The sequence below is a fragment of the Megascapheus bottae genome, chromosome 36 (assembly GCF_031878675.1).
Source record: "Megascapheus bottae isolate mThoBot1 chromosome 36, mThoBot2.hap1, whole genome shotgun sequence".
Lineage (NCBI taxonomy): Eukaryota > Metazoa > Chordata > Mammalia > Rodentia > Geomyidae > Megascapheus > Megascapheus bottae.
The window spans coordinates 760848-777901 of NC_143544.1; the positions used below are offsets into that span (position 1 = coordinate 760848).

At 41.8% G+C, this 17054-nt stretch overlaps 1 protein-coding gene across 4 annotated transcripts in view; it reads right to left on the bottom strand.

Annotated features, from left to right (window-relative positions):
• The window catches only part of Mrtfb (myocardin related transcription factor B), a 66863-nt gene that overhangs the window by 21866 nt on the left and 27943 nt on the right, over positions 1 to 17054 (bottom strand). For all 4 annotated transcript variants that reach the window (XM_090324669.1, XM_090324668.1, XM_090324671.1 and 1 more), the window contains 5 exons: positions 11638 to 11703; positions 9688 to 9743; positions 8169 to 8244; positions 5824 to 5985; positions 3958 to 4136 (listed from right to left, as the gene is read on the bottom strand). In XM_090324669.1, the coding sequence (XP_090180795.1) occupies positions 3958 to 4136; positions 5824 to 5985; positions 8169 to 8244; positions 9688 to 9743; positions 11638 to 11703 (539 nt within the window). The remainder of the gene's footprint in view (positions 1 to 3957; positions 4137 to 5823; positions 5986 to 8168; positions 8245 to 9687; positions 9744 to 11637; positions 11704 to 17054) is intronic.

Sequence of the window (17054 nt, forward strand, 5' to 3'; positions counted from 1 at the left end):
ATAGTTTAAGTCCATGAATAAAAATACAAGAAACACCGTGGTCATGTTCCTTATTGATACAAGGGAATTTTATGGTAGACACAGGAAGGGCTCATCTCTGGCCTGCCAGCATTTTCTAAAGCGGGATTTGTGGGGCTGTGCAGCTGCTGGGCAAAGGGCGCGTCTGTAGCAGTCTGCACGGAGCACAGAGGCTCTGGCTATACCAGACTTATTTAGAGACTGTCTCACATAACAGTCCACATTCATTCTTTAATACCGCCACCATTCCTATTTTCCTTCAAAGATTCTAAATGCCAGCCTGCTGGGTAGGGCTGCCCCTTGTTAACTTAGATGAGTAAGTATTACAAGCAACACAGGGAAAGGGAGACTATAATCTACATAGACAGAGGCTATGTCACAAAGCCATTAATAGACACATGGGCCAGCTTATGGTCATGTTAATAGCCATCTGACATCCAGACCTTCGTGGGCAGAAGCAGAGGACAGCCTAAGTAGAACTGGGTTTTTAAAATGCTAGTTGCTCGCACGCTTGACATTCTTTTTAGCCCTATTTTTAAAGCTCAAACCAAGGTACAACAAATCTGTGGGCACAGCTCCCCTCACCCTGCTTGCAGGCCGGCTGTGCACGGAGCTGCGTGGTCATGCTTGCTTGGTGACTTGAACTGCTGGTCCTCACACCACCACCAAGGAGGCCCTACTCAGAGTAAGGTGGGCAGAGCCTGCTACAAGAAGTCCATGTCTGTCTATACTCGGAGCCCAGTGCACCCTTCACTGAGCACTTTCTGTGCAAGGCCTGCACAAGACATTGAACACACATACACACTAACTAGGTCTAACCTCTAAGGGTCAAAGAGAAACAAGAAAATAAACGGACTTCACAGCACAGTGATGAGATAAAGAGTGCTGAAAGCATAGTTCCTGTCACATGGATGCTCGTGGGGGAAAAGGGAGAATGTAGGAAAATAGTCTCCAGGCTTTTATGCTTATGTAAGCACAGGCTGCCGCTAGGCTAAGGATTAAAGCAGGTGCTTGTCAGAAATCTCAGGATGCTAAGCTTAACAAGAACATTTTCCTGAACTGAGTATTCCCAATGAACACTGCCAATGGTTTTCATTGTAAAATAACCAAATGCTATTAGCATTTCAAGAAGGCAAAACACTGAGAGATGAAGACCAGCAAGTGATATACACACTAAAACTCCTATCAAACCTACAGCTACGTGAAATTCCAGTGTAATAAAGGTTCCTTTTCATGTACTGCATTTCCAATTCTTAACACAATCTAACGAATAATAGGAGCTCAATAAATATTTGGTAAGTAACTTGGTCTCAGAAACCATTAAAAATGACAGTCATACCATGAAAAGTCTAAGCGAAAGTGTAGCCCAGTAGTAAAACACCTCCCTGGCATGTGTGAGGCCCTGGGAATCCATCCCCAGCGCTGTAATACAAGTACAAATGTCCAGGGTTGAAAGAAACGCTGTTTGTGGAAAGACGGGGATGGGGAAATCTGTAATACATTCCAGGAATAGCAATCAAGTACCTACCTTAGGCCCAACAAACTCATTTCAATATCTGGTAATTTATCCAAAGGAACAGACAAGCACCCAATAATATCTACTTATCTCTATCTAGCTATATTTGTAGCAAGTACGTGAGAATACAATAGTGGTCTTATAAACACAAGAGTGGAAAGGAAAAAACAGTTCTAGATAACTGAGGCACTGGTTAGTAGAGATACATTAATTCAACTAAAATGATAGAGATATATATTTGCTTTTATATTTTGAGACAGTTTCTACACAGGGCACAGGTGGCCTAGTACTGGCTATAAAGCCTAGGCTGGCCGTAAACTCAGTGATCCTCAGACCTCCCAGTGCTGGAATTAAGTACACGTCATGTGTGGCAAGTATATGTGTTAATAAAATCTATGTTGTTAAAATCTATGTGGATTTGCTAAATGAAACAGCAGTTCTAATCCTAGGTAGAATGCTAAGAGAAATAAAACTATGGTCCACGTAAGCACTTAGGCCTATCTACATGGATAGTAACATAAATGAACAAAATATGGTGAGTCTATAGGATGAATATTAAAAGAATGATGTAGTGACATAGATGGTTAGTTATGGATGAATCTTCAAAACACTGTACTAAGGAAGGAAGTGAGAGACCACAGGTATAACACTATGTGGATTTGCTCAGCTTGAACCTAATAACAGATAGAAAATGGATTGGTGGTTGCCTCACCTTTGACAACGGAGAGTGTCTGCTAACGGGTCAGTGATTTCTCTTCGGGGTAGTAAACAGGTTGTATAATTAGAGTGGCAATGATTGTACAACTCTACTATGTTGAGACTTATTCAAATGTATTGTTAAAAGGACAAATCTTCCCTCAAATAAAAAAATACTGAAATTTATATGGAATCTTCCTGGTATTCTTTTTCTCCATGAAATATTCAATATTTATTATAAAATGAGCATTACAGGATTTTCCCCACTATAACACAAGTGTTATGAAGGCTAGTTTAACCTCTGATCATTAGGAACCACCTAATATGATTCAAACTTCCTGGTATTCTTAAGGATAGTTTTGGAAAAAATGAGGAAAGATGGTGTTCGTGAACCTTCTGTGCGGGACAAGCACAGCTGAGAAGTTAGCCCTGGCCTTCCAATGGGGCGAGAACAGTCTCTTCAACACACGGTGCTGGGAGAACTAGCTGTCCACAGGGTGGACCCTCTGCCTAATACCATATAAAACTTTAACTCAAAACAGATGGAATAGTTACAGGACCCCAAACTATAACACTGGAAGATAACACAGTCACCAACAAATAAACATAGTGAATAAACACACTTCCACTAGAATAGAATGACGTCCTAGCAGACCATAGTATAGATAAACCTTAAGGACAGTAGGCTGAATGAAGCCATCCATCACAACAAGATGAACACTGGTCACAGGTCCATGACTCACACTTACAATCCTAGCTAATCCTAAACAGAGATCTGAGAACCACAATTTGAAATGCAGTAAAGGTCACAAGACTCCAATAAACTACCAAAAAGTTGGGAGTGGAGCTGTGGCTCAAGTGGTAGAGTGCGAGCCTGGAGCATAAGCAGCTCAGGGAAAGCACCCAGGCCCTGAGATCAGGCCCCACAACAAACAAAAACTGTACGCGCGCATGTGTGTGTGTGCATGCGTGCATTGTGTGCGTGCACATACACACACACATACAATGAGCACTGTATGGTTTCATTTCCATGGGAACTCAGAGTAGTCAGATTTATAGATAGAGAACAGATCTTGATTTCCAACAGCTGGATAGAGCAGAATGGAGAGAAAATGGGAGAATATTTGGGACTTCACTTTTACAAAGTGAAATGAAGAGAGGCATACTGTACCACAATGTGAATAAACTTAATACTTCTGAACTCTTTACACTTAAAAATGATTAAGGTGGGAGTTGGAGGTATAGCTCACTGATATCTGCATACAAAGTTTGAGGACCTATGTTCAAATCCTGACTACAGACCCAAAAAAAAAATCTATGATTCATGAAAGTTTATGACAAAAATATTATGTGATTTTTTTTTAAGTTACTAAACTAAAATTAAAATGTATATGTAGCCAGATACTAGTGCTCACTCCTGTAATCCTAGCTACTCAGGAGGCTGAGGTCTGAGGATTGTGGTTTAAGGCCAGCCCAAGGAGGAAAGTCTGTGAGACTATAATCTCTAACCACCAGAAAACCAACAGTGGGTACTATGCCTCAAAGTGGTATATAAAATAAAACATAAATGTGTATGTAGAACACAAGTAATACGTATGGAACTACTGAAAAGTTTTTAACGGTAGTTTGATCACAGGTAAATAAGTCTATTGTATTTTCCAATATGTTTACATTTCTCTTCTGGTGAAAACGCGGCCCTGATACAGCAGAGCAGAGTTAGGCCATACCTGGGCTGGAGTGTTTGCAGTCACAGGAGATGGCGACTCCCTGGCTTTTGGCTCACTTGGCGATGAGGCAGACCCCTGAGACTCCTGGCTTGCTGGTTGGTCGGGAGACAAAGCATCGCTGCTGTCTTCGTCAAATGAGAAATCACCCTGGCTGTGGGGATAGCCCTCTTTCCCGGCGCCTGGAGAGAGAACTGACTGTTAACATATGCTGCTGGCCCTGGAATGCCACACTTAAAAGGAACAAGTGGAGACAGTGCATCCGTACGAGTTTAACAAGCTAGTTTTTTGTTGTTGTTGTTTTGAATACTGGGTATTTTTTTTTTTTTTTTTGTGGGTCATGGGGCTCAAACTCAGCCTGGGCACTGTCCCTGAGCTCTTCAGCTCAAGGCTACCACCCTACCCTTGAGCCAAGCCCCACTACCTGTTTTCTAGAGGTTAATTGGAGATAAGAGTCTCAGGTCCTTTTGTGCTGGGGCTGGCTTTGAACCTTGATCCTCAAATCTCAGCCTCCTGAGAAGCTAGGATCACAGGTGTGAGCTACTATGGCCAGCAACACTGGGTATTTTTCAATGGGAGCACACACTGCTAGCAAGGATTTATCTTGGAGAGGAGAATTAAAAAAAAAAAAACAAACATGAATCAGACCAAGCCTTTAGATCCAACTACTAGTTGAAGAAAGTGTGGAGGGCAGGAATAAAATTCTGTGGCTCCCTTAGAAAAAAACACAGGACTGTTTGTCAACAAATTAGTAGTAAGATAAAAAAGAAAGCCAGCTGCAAGGATCTGAGGTAGACTGTGGATCAAGCTTTGACAATCAAGTACTAAAATGTCACAAGGTTGGCTGGGAGTATAGCGAAGTGGAGAATGCTTGCTTTGCATGCATGAAGCCCTGGATTCAATCCTCCAGACCACATATGCAGAAAAAGTCAGAAGTGGTACCATGGTTCAAGTGACAGAGTGCTAGTTGTGAGCAAAAAGTATCCAAGGACAGAGCCCAGACCCTGAGTTCAAGCCCCAGGACTGGCAAAGGGAAAAAACAAAACAAAACAAAAAAAACCTCCACAAGGTCATGGGGAAATAAAAAGTTCCCAGGAGCAATGGAAGCTACAATAGTTTTAAAACAGGAACCTAACCTTTCAAAAGAATAACTACTGGGAATTGGTGCTGTGGCTCAGGTGGTAGAGTGCTAGCCTTGAGCTAAAGAGCTCAGGGAAAGTGCCCAGGCCCAGAGTTCATGCCCCACGACCAACCAAAAAAAGAAAGAAATGAAGAATAACTACTGTTATTTTTGAAATGACTCTTTCCCCCCTGCTAAAACTAATACCAGAAACAAAAAAGAGAAACAGTGGAGGTAGGGGTATAGCTCAGTGGTTCAATCCTTAGCAACAAGGAAGAGAGGCAAAAATCAGAAAGTATGGTAAAGCCAAGGATGAAACAGACAGAGAATACCAGTTCACAGAATAGTCATTATTCTTGTGCTATTGACCTCCTAAAGAACAGTGAACAAGCCATTTCTCTTGTTCTTTTTTCTAAAAGAGAAGAGAAATAGTTTGCGAAAATATAATGAAAGGTTTGTAAAAATAGTAACGGAAATGAAAAAAAAGAAGTGTGACATTGACATTCATCCTAGGAAATGGAATAATGAAAAGTCAGACCTAAATCTCAGACATGAAAGAAGACTCTGTGAAGTGGGAGGAAGGAACAGGCCCAAACACCACTGCATGTGTCAGGCAACTTCTAATGGAGCAAGAAAAACCACACCCGTGATTGATGCTGGCCTTTTCACTGGATGTGTTTTATCTGAAGCCTGCCTTGCCTTCCTCCCTCCCACTTTTCCCGCAGAAGACTGTACAATCCCGCTCTTGCCTATGACTGCTTCCTTAACACTCGAGTCCACAGGTAGGATGTTCTTCTCCACCAGCTCCATGGGGCCAGGTCTCTGAGCAATTTTTTCATTCAGATCATCAGCCAGGCGAGCTCTTTTCAGCTTCATCTGAGTAGCTTGCAGGGAGGGCTCTGCAAATGTTTCTAAAGGAGGAAACAGCTCTCATCAGTACTTGGCTAACACATCTCCAAATCAGGCCGAGACAATTGCAGGTTCCTAGAATCTTTGCTGAAGAGAAGCCGACTGCCTATGAATGCCCCAGTCCAGCCACTAGTAAACTCATGCCTGTAATCCTACCAACTTGAGAGGCTGAGATCTGAGGATCCTGGTTTAAAGCCAGCCAGTGCAGAAAAGTCTGCTATACTTCAGAAAATAATTTAGACACATCCCCCATTTTTCTTTAAATCCAAATTGATTTAATGTTAAAAGTGCAGTGGGAATAGTTTTAAGACATTTTTAAAGGTGATTCCCCCCTCCCACACACACACTTTTTTTTTCCTGGTCCTGTAGCTTAAACTCTGGGCCAGGGCACTGACTCTGAGATTTTTTTTTTTTTTGGCTCAAGGCTAGCACTCTACCATTTGAGCCATAGCGCCACTTCTAGCTTTTCCTGAATAGTTTATTGGAGACATAGTGTCATGGACTTTCATGCCCAGGCTGGTTTTGAACCATGATCCTCAGATCTCAACCTCCTGAGTAGCTAGGACTACAGGTATGAGCCACTGGTGCTGGGTGGTGATTCCTTTTGTATTTAAATATGCCTTGACTTTAATCATTTTGATAAATTGCAAAAGGAATTTTGGAAGCAAACAGCACTGTTACTACACAATGCGGTCTCTCACACATGAGGAAATTCTGACCTGGGATCCAAAAGGAGCCATTTTCCATGTTACTTACCAGAGGGCTGGCTTCTTTGAAATTATTTGCAGCTGATAGCTGGTAGGTAGTCTGCCCTACTGAAACACTGGGAGAAGCCTTTTCAATCCAGAGGACTTCTGAGAACATGACCCAAAGAGAGCAAAGTACCTTTGTGCCCTCTACCCCTGCTGGAGGAGGAGGGGGACGAGGACCAGCACATAACCATGGGTTGGTTCTTCAGGCCACAGGAGCCCCTACTCTGGAGTCTTAACTCAGCATGAGGGTCAGCCTGTGCCTTTCCTCTACCACACTTGCCTCATTATTCTCCCGTGGAACACTGCTTCAGCTTCAAATTCACCTTTTTTGCATATTATGATCCGTTTCTGCCATTAGAACACAAGCTCCAGGAAAGCATGGATCCATATCTCTTGCTCTCAGTTCAAGGGAAACTTTTTACCTTCTGAAGATTTCACTTTTGGACATGTTTGACATTTAAGGGTTATTCCTCATGGTAAGCTGCAATCCCTTATCTTTTAAGATGAACTTAATTCTTTTTTTTTTTTTTTGCCAGTCCTGGGCTTGGGCTCAGGACCTGAGCACTGTCCTTGGACTTTCTCAAGGCTAGAGCTCTACCACTTGAGCCTCAGCACCACTTCCGGCTTTTTGCTATGCATGTGGGGTACTGAGGAATTGAACCCGGGTCTTCGTGCATGCTAGGCAAGCACTCTACCATTAGACCAAACTCCCAGCCCCAGATGAACCTAATTCTAATTCTATATTCAGGCTCACAGACCAAATGTCTTTTTCTACCCAACAACTATCTCTAAGTGCTTTGAAGTTTCCAGATTCTTTCAGAATCTTCTCAAGGCTCAACACACATGTGACTATCACAGGATCAAGCTCCTCATCCTGCTCATCAAATCAGAGAAGCAAAACAGTGGGGGCCGAAGTCAATGGACAGAGGCACAATCTTTCAAGGCTGCTTTTCTTGGACAGGGCAGCTGTCCCTCCCAGGATCCTTAGGGAGGAGGTTCTAATGTCACTGGGAGATTCTGGGAGGGGTGACTAAAGGACAATCATTAGTAATGAAGGATTATGGTCACACCCGGTAGATATGAAGGACTTGGGGCTTGAGGTTAGACTTATGGACATATTATGCTCTATGACTTAATAAGCAGGGAGCATTGTCCTTCATTGATTAAAAAAAAATCCCCTGGATGAAGCCTGCGCAGACCATCTGGCAGGGCACCCGCAGCATGGGCAGTGGGAAGGGCCAGCCCAGCAACTGGTTATTTGGAGAGTCAAATCTTTTCATGGACCAAACACAGTATTTTCAGGGTCTTCGGGTTTGTAGAATGCCAGCCCGTGAGGTAAAAAGTTACTAGAATGGGAATCAGAGGAAATAATGGAATTTGTACTTGTCATCTTGAGAAAGTGCAGCAAAATAATTAGAAATAAAGCTTTTTACCTTCTAAAATATGCATCCTGACAAGTTCAGAACGGTCTGGTCGACTTCGAATCTTATGTTTCAAAAAGTTTTCAGTCTTGAAAAAGAAGAGGTAAACAAAGTCTTATCATAAATAATTTATAATGTATTGAGGTTTTCCATTTTTAAGATGATCTACTAAGTAAACTGTATTCTTTTTGTCACATATGTGAGAAAAAGAGTAGAAATTAGTACTTAGAGAAATTATTATCCAGTATGACTTAAATTGCTATCTTCAAAATCCTCCAAGGGCTTGAAATGCATGTGAGTACAAACTACTTCCTAATTTTATATTAAAACTTGGCAAAGTCAAAAGCTCAAACTGTTCAAGGTGATTTTTGAAATGACATAAATCTAATCATTTAAACATATATCAGTAAAATATTATTTTTGGATTTCTAAAAAGTATTAATATTTGAGGAGATCCTATCTTCATTCGAATTTCCTTAATCAGAACTATACTCACTTCTTAACAATAAGGCTTTAAAACAAGTCTTAGCTAGGCACTGGGGGCTCACACCTATAATCTTAGTTACTCAGGAGGCTGCGATCTGAGGATCTTGGTTCAAAGCCATCCTGGGAAGAAAAGTCCCTGTGAGACTTTTATCTCCAATTAATCACTCAAAAACCAGAAGAGGAGCTATGGCTATAGTAGAGCACTAGTTCTGAGCAAAAGCCACTCAGGGCCAGTGCCCAGGTCCTGAGTTCAAGCCCCACAACCGGGGGTGGGGGTGGCGAAATGCCTTTTATCTTATAAAATTCTAAGGGATTATTACTGCATGCTGGGGAAACCGTTAAGCAATGTTTACAGTATGTACCATAGACATTATACCTTCAAAAACAAACCACAAGGAACAAAAATGAGCATAACGGCACTTTGAGAGACAACCATCCTAGTGCCTCCACAAGGGATGAAGCAACCGAGCAGTCATGGCAGTGCTTTTTTTTTTTTTTTTTGGTCAGTCCTGGGCTTGAGCTCAGGGCCTGAGCACTGTCCTTGAACTTTTCTTCTCAAGGCTGGTGCTCTACCACTTGAGCCTCAGCACCACTTCCAGCTTTTTTCTATGTATGTGGTGCCGAGGAATTGAACTCGGGTCTTTGTGCATGCTAGGCAAGCACTCTACCACTAGGCCAAACTCCCGGCCTGGCCAGTGCTCTTTTGCAGCCACTCTTCCCACTGTGGGGAAATGCTGCTCTTGGAAGGGCGAGGGAGGGAAAAATTACTCTTTTATCATATCTCTAAAACCTGTCCTTAGGCCTTGAGAACAAAATGAACAAATGCAATTGTTTTACCCACCTCTATGTGTAAAATGAATTTCTGGTAAAATGAATTTCTGGCTTAAAAATTATACTATTTAAACGTGACCCATTTTCTTCAAACTCCATCAAACCATCTTAGAAACCATGCCATTCAGACTGTGTTTCTCTATTGGCAGACTTAGGTGTGTCTACATATACAATCCAATAACACAGAAAAGTAAAACACTTTAATTTTCCTTACTCTGGCTCGTTCCAGGCTTTTTATCTGTTCATGGAATGCCGCTGGGCTCTTCAAAGCTGTGAGGGGAAAATGAATTGTTTCATAGTATAAACATAGGAGTTCATGCCTCAGCCCAAAGTTACACCAATTCATGTTGATAATTCTAATTGTGCATACCAAGAGATCCATTTATTTATTAATTCCTCTAGGAGATACCAAAAAGTTGAAATGTTATAGAATTATTTTATTTTATTTTAATTTATTTATTTATGTTTGCCAGTCCTGGGCCAAACTCCTGTCCCCAATGTTATAGAATTAAACATATGCATTTCACCAATAAAACAAATACATTTAATGTGGACTTGCATACGGAATTATAACTCTAGGTTAAACAACTTCCCACCACTACTTGGGCAAGCTTCTGTTGTGTGACCAGCCCTTCATAGGCCTTCGCTCTCAAAGCCTATGTGGCCTCAGAAGTAATCTAGGCTTGCACGGGAGGCTCCTGTATGCATCCTGCACACAGATCTGAGGTAACACTTATTCCCAACTCACAAGAGGCTTAGCTCCAGGGCAATCACAGTGACATGGCTTTGGTCTTCGCAGCAGCCTCACATGGTAGGTGTCAATCTGCCCCAGCACACAGGAAAGGCCTAAGAGGCCAATGGCTTCTTGAGGTCACAGAGGTAGGTAATAGTCAAAGCGACTGAAATTTAGGAGTGTGAATTTCAAAGGCTCATGTTCCTTCTCTCATGCACTCCAAAGATACAGCGACTCTTCAATATACTAACCAGCAGCATATTAAATATTGTAGAATTTCAATCTAAGGATAGGCAGTAGGTGGTGAAACCATACCTGTTATGGTGTGTCCTTGTAAAATCATTTTGTCTGTGTGCGTCAGTGTTTCAGAGTAGACTGCATGTATGACCACAGGTGAGTGGAAGGGATCTATCACCCATCCACCAGAGCTAGGCTTCCCTGGTTGCGGAGACTCAGCCAGTCAGCCCTTGAGCATCACTATCAAGGCTGGCCTGGGGCACTGTAGGGGCTCCCAGAAGCCCCATAGCCTGGCTAGGGCCCAGCTCTCTAAGGAGTTAAGAATGGCTGAGTTATGATGTCTTAAACATCACCCTCGAATCCTGCTGCCGTGGTTCACAGAGGCGCTGGCAGATTATCAACATAGGCTCTGACTATTGTAATTCTTGATTGAAGCTATTGGGATAATTAATAGTAGTCTAGGAAAAAAGCTTCACTAGGAAAAAAAAAATCTACTGCTGAAAAAAACAATTCCTTTACCATAAATGAGTAAATAATTTATGGGCTGGCAGTGATTTAGAAGCTTGGTAAGCAAAAAATTCACTCTTCAATGTCTTTTGAGTGTGTAACTATTGTAAAATTTAATTTTTAGAAAAAAAATCCAGATGATTTTAAAACCTACATAAAACAACTAGCTTTCCCTTGAAATATAAAATCACCCCAAAAGGAAGGAAGGCTTAAAGGAAAAGAACACAACTCAGGCAAATACTCAAAAATCTCCTGAAAAGTTGAGCCCAAGGAATAGTCAGGAAATATCTGTACTTGAGCCAGAAAGATGCTATTAATTAAAAATAGAATGCTCATTAGTCTTATAATTAACATACATTTAATTACACAGACCACAGAGCAGTACCAAAGATACTGAATCTGGATTAAATGGCTAGAGTTGACTTCATCGTATCACTTTTTGCAGGTCTAATCTTATATTCATTAGTGGTGATCACTTCACTCGAGTAGGAAGTAGGGACTTGGGTGTGCTGATGGTTTTCTTCATATAATTTAAAAGGTATCCTGGTAGTGTAGCCTGGTTGTTACTTTGGTGTGCTGATGGCCGCCTTTCTGGCTAGCTCTGTGGTCGCCTGAATGGACACCTGCACTGGGCAGGATCGGCTCACGCTGTTACTACACACACATGCTGAGCACTGGCTCTCTTACGTGGCATGATGCCCTGGTCCACTAGTTGTTCCCGCGTCCTCCTCTGTTGCAGCCTCAGCTGGAGTACTGTGGAGAAAAAACAGTGACCATCAGAGCTCATCGACAACTGCAGGGTGCAGCGAGTCAAGCCTTATTAAACTCCAATCTCACAAACAACAAAGACATGGCCCGGCACTCCCCAGTTTGCCAAGAGAATGGTTTTGTGATTTGTCTGCTGGATGAACTCTGAATTTACTCAGCATATATTTTGTTTAACTAACAACCTTCATTTACTTATGAAGTTAAGGATTTCTTATTTAAATACAGTCATATGGCAGCAAAGCAAATAAACTGAAATTGGAGGTTAACACTTTAAAACTTACTAAAAAAGAACTCTCTTTTGGAGAAACAGGAATGGGAGATCCTTTGGCATCCTTCAGTTTCTTTTATTATTATTATTATTATTATTATTTTTTTTTTGCCAGTCCTGGGGCTTGAACTCAGGGCCTGAGCACTGTCCTTGGGCTTCCTCCTCAAGTCTAATGCTCTGCCACTTGAGCCACAGCACCACTTCCAGCTTTTCTATGTATGTGATACCGAGGAATTGAACCTGGGTCTTAGTGCATGCTAGGCAAGCACTCTACCACTAGACCAAACTCCTGGTCCCTCCTTCAGCTTCTTTTTTAAAACAAGTTAACAGTAACATTTATTTCAAGAGAAGACTTGTTAAAAGGAACTCACTCTATCAGAATAACCTTTCAGTAGCTTTTATGAAGTCTACAAATATACAACTCAGACTTACGACATACAGTATCACTAATGACCTGAGAGGAACCTTCTTTTTCTTTCATTGTGTGGCTCCAAACCAGGGTTTAGTGAACATGAGGCAAGAACTCTACACTATTGAGCTATATCCACACCCTTTGAAAGGAAACTTCTAAATTAGGAATTGAAGTTTCATAATTTTTGCACTCACATGGTACCATATCTCATTCTATAAGTTCTAAGAAAGCCACAAATCAATTGACACCTTATTTTAATGGAAGAGTAAATTATGAGAACCGGTAGACAGCAAGGATAGCTGATTGGCCGAACTGAGTGAAAGACAAATTATCCCTAGGTTTCTCAAGCAGATTTCTTTTACGGCATCTCATAGTCTTAGTTAGAAAGGGAGCCCTTTTCAAATGATGAGATGGTGGAAAATGCTTCCTTGGTTAATTACTATGCTCAATTTTAAGCTTCCATTTATTTAGGTTTTTATATCAGACAACCAATAAAAATCAAGCTTAGGAGATTTAAGCCTATGCTGAAGGGTTATCAATATGCTTAAAAAATAACTATGCATGTTTTCAGTAGTGGGGAACAAAGGCATTTTCCTGGCAGGAAGCTGGGGGTATAGCTCCCCCCACACTCTGGCTGGCACTCATTTCACAATGGCTCTCACATGTCCTTATGGTTTCTGTTAGGGTCAAGCGCTTCAACCAAATCTCATTTACACCTGAAGCAAGTGATGAAGGGTTGTGTTACACAAAACAAGAGGAAAAAAAAATCATACTTTAGAAGAACTGTGCACGTTTCTGACATTTACACGTCTGGTGACTGTGTGAGTCAGCTGTGCTCTGGAAGTTGGTTCACTGAGGATGGTGTGTTCTGTGCCACTCAGGAATGAACAGAAGCAAGGTATGGAACTCTGGGTCTGGCAGAGCCCGCGGCTGAGTTCTACACCAGAGCTCGTGGAGCTGAGAGTCAGGGTCAGCCATGTGTCTTCCCTTCCTCCTGATGGGATCCTCATGGAAAAGCATCAAGAAGAAAGAGTAACAAGAACACATTACCAGCCCCCTTTTCTGTGTCAGAGCACCCGAAATCATGGGGCAGCACGGAGTGAACACATGTCCCTCTACCAGCTCCAGCCTGCAGGCCTGCCTGCACCATCAGCTCTCCTGTCTCAGCACGCCAACTGCACCGCAGACAAGGTGGTTCACTTCCAATTCTAAGTACAGAGCGAGGATCAGATTTCCAAACTGCTCCATTTCAGATGCCAGTCACTAGCACAGACTACCAACTGGTAAGGTCCTCCCCATACCCTTCTCAGGTTTGAGAACATGCTAGAATGGCCCACAGAATGCAGGGAGGCAGGCCCTTTATCATTGCTGCTTTATTCTAGAACATGCAATTTAGAAAGAGCCTAATGTAAGAACTGCACAGGACAGAGCATGGGGCAAGGGCGCCCTCTTCAGGCAGCTGCCCTTCCTCTCTCCATGGTACTGGCCTGTGTGTGTTTGGTACTGTACATGGAAAACATGGTGCCTTACTGAGTAAATGGCAGAACTGTGCGTTTTGGATTCCTGACTCACAGTCACCATGCTGTTGGTAAGGAGACTCTCCTGTGGTCATCTTGCAAAGAGTTACATGCAAGCTGTAGAATTCTCAGAAGGGAAGACAGTCCAAAACATTCAGTGATAGCATTAACATCTTATCAAAAAACAAGGGCCTAAGCCATAGGACAGAATTTATGCTACAATGCTTGTATGCGGTCACTTCAAAGAATGCCCTGGAAAAACCTAGAATCTGGAGGAATCGACACACTGTCCCTAAGTCATCTGTAAGTTTGATAACTACCAGAAAAAAAGGGGAGGGGGTGGGCAATACAAAACAGTCCATTTCATACAGGCAGAGTGTGTTCTCCCTGGAAAACATGAGCCACATGTGAGAACAGGGCAGCTGCACATTCCAGAGGGGCAGAGCACAAGGGACTTCCCAGGACCCACAGTGGAGTGGCCAGGACATGGTTATGCCATTTGCTTTGTGTTTGTATAACATCTTTCTTAACTAGATTCCGACCAAAGCATCTTAAATCAATTTTTTCCCATACATAAGACTGATATACTCATTACATAGAATGAGGAAATATAAAAATGTAGGAGAAAATAAAAAAGAAAGAAAACTGCCAGAAGTGTCACCGAGAAACCCAATTGTTGTTATATTATCTTGGTATATTTGCTGTCTTTTAATTAAGCATACCTTGACTGTTCTTACAAATTACAGCCATAGTCTACAAACATGGAACACACATATCTGAATGGCTCTGCTGGGTCACAAGAGATCCTCTCTGCTCAGCTTGTTTCCAATTCTTGCATCTCTACAGAATGCTCTATGGGTGACAATTCCTCATTTCCAAATATCCGTTTTCCTAGATGGAGTAAGACCTCTGTCTTACTGTCCCATTCTGAGTGTGACTGGGCACAGTTGCTAAGTAGGAAGATTCTCTGTTCCCAGCCATCATCTTTTGAAATCATGCCAGATGACTTTCTATTTCATTTAGAGAACAAAAACTTAAATAATTACAGACCTTTGCCAAGACAATGTGCCTTCATTATTTCCTCAGAAGTTGGTTTCTTTCCTATTACATGCCAACAAAAGAAAAATGCATACACTTTTGAAAATTTAATCCTTATTTCTTGCCCCAATAGATTAAAAGCAGTATCACCTAAGTTGAATTTTCTCTACCTTTACACAAGCAAAAATTTCATTGAAACTTCCAATGATACACTAGTATATCATTTCTTAGTAACACAAATAGTTCCAAGTATCAAAAGGCATCTTTTAATTATTTTCCCCAAACCCTAAATGGTTTTAAGTGACAAAAATTTTCAGACTGCAAAAATACCTTAAAATATAACCTATTACTGTTATACCAATCTAAACATTTTACCTGAGTTTTGAATCAAGATGCTGCTGTTTGGCTCCCTATGCACTTTTGCATTTAAGAATAAATTCCCCGAAGGGAGAGGTGATTGAGAGAAAATTGTTTCACTTCACTGTGTCAATTTAGAGTCTGAGGTTATTATTATTATTTGCAGTATTAGGTTTAAACATGGGCCTTTGCACTTGCTGGGCAGGTACTCTACCACTTCAGTCACTCTGCCAGCTGTTTTTGCTGTCATTTTTGAGACAGACAGGGTCTCAGCTAAACTGGACCTCCTATTTACACTTCTCACCATACCTGGGATGGCAGGCACATACCACTAGGCCCAGATTTTGCTGTTGATACAGGACCTCACAAACTGTGTAGACTGGCCTTGAGTAATGGTTCTTCTGATCTCAGCCTTCTAAGTTTCTATGATTACAGGCGCGATTCAATGCACTTGGCTTTGAAGTTATTTTGGAATTGATCTTGATGGAAGATAAGAGACAAAAGTTGCCTTGAAGAGCCAGAAGAAGGAGTTATGGGCAAAGTAAAGATCTTGAGGAAGCAGTAGTTGCCAGGTTCTTCTCATCTCCATTACAATTAATTTGTGCCACATTAGGAGAGAAACAAAGCATTGCATGTTCTCACACAGGCTAACAAGTAGCAAGCAAACATCACGGTTCTGAGCATATTTTCAGGGGGTCTAATTTGCCTATTATAAACTAAGATTCCTTTTCATGTCATTTTTTTTAAAGCGTGATGCAAAGATACCATGAATAAAATGGTGGTGTGTTGGTAAGAGCCGGGCTTTGACAAAAGCAGAATGGTGCAGTGTGCACTTGTACCAGGAATATTTTAATATTTTTTTTTTTTGCCAGTCCTGGGCTTGAGCTCAGGGCCTGAGCACTGTCCTTGGACTTTCTCAAGGCTAGAGCTCTACCACTTGAGCCTCAGCATCACTTCTGGCTTTTATCTATGTATGTGGTACCTAGGAATTGAACCCGGGTCTTCATGCAGGCTAGGCAAGCACTCTACCACTAGGCCAAACTCCCATAGTCATGACTATTTTCTAGTGAAAAAGGGAGTGGCAACATCAAGTTAACTAAAAATCTGAGCCAGCCTTTGGTCCAAGTAGCAAATGCTACCACCATTCCTTTGCACCTGTGTTACACAGGCTGCTATCTTGCAGAGAGACAGGTTCAGAGCCGCTGTCCTTTACCTATAGGAAGGTCTCCTGAACTAGAATGCAGCATTTACCCTCTATTAGCAAGGAAAGAGTAAAACTGTAGGAAAAACTGGAGGCTGACAAGACTCCTGTCATTCCAGGCTGTCTCACTGTGAGTTTCCTGCATTAATCTGCAGCATGAGGTCAGAAAGACAATGTTTTCGACACCCAGCCTTGGAAATTTACAGGAGCTCTGATAACTTGCTGGTTGGCTGCTGCCTCTGTTGTCATGGAAACAGACTGCTAAAAATGGGGCATGTTTCTTTAAACTGATCATACCTTCACACAAATCCCTGGCTCCTTTTTTTGTCAAAAGTTGGAATGAATTCAAAGTGTGTTTCGTGTGGTATGATGAACTATTAAGCCAGAGACAGCATGAGCCATGCAAACATATAGAAAGCTACCTTAATGCATCAGTTTTGGGGAGAGGGGAAGGATTGGTAGTGGTGCTGAGGGCAGAACACCTCCCTCCCTTAAAATAAAAAACCCTAGCATACACTTCTTAAGTCTTATAGTTACAGTAGT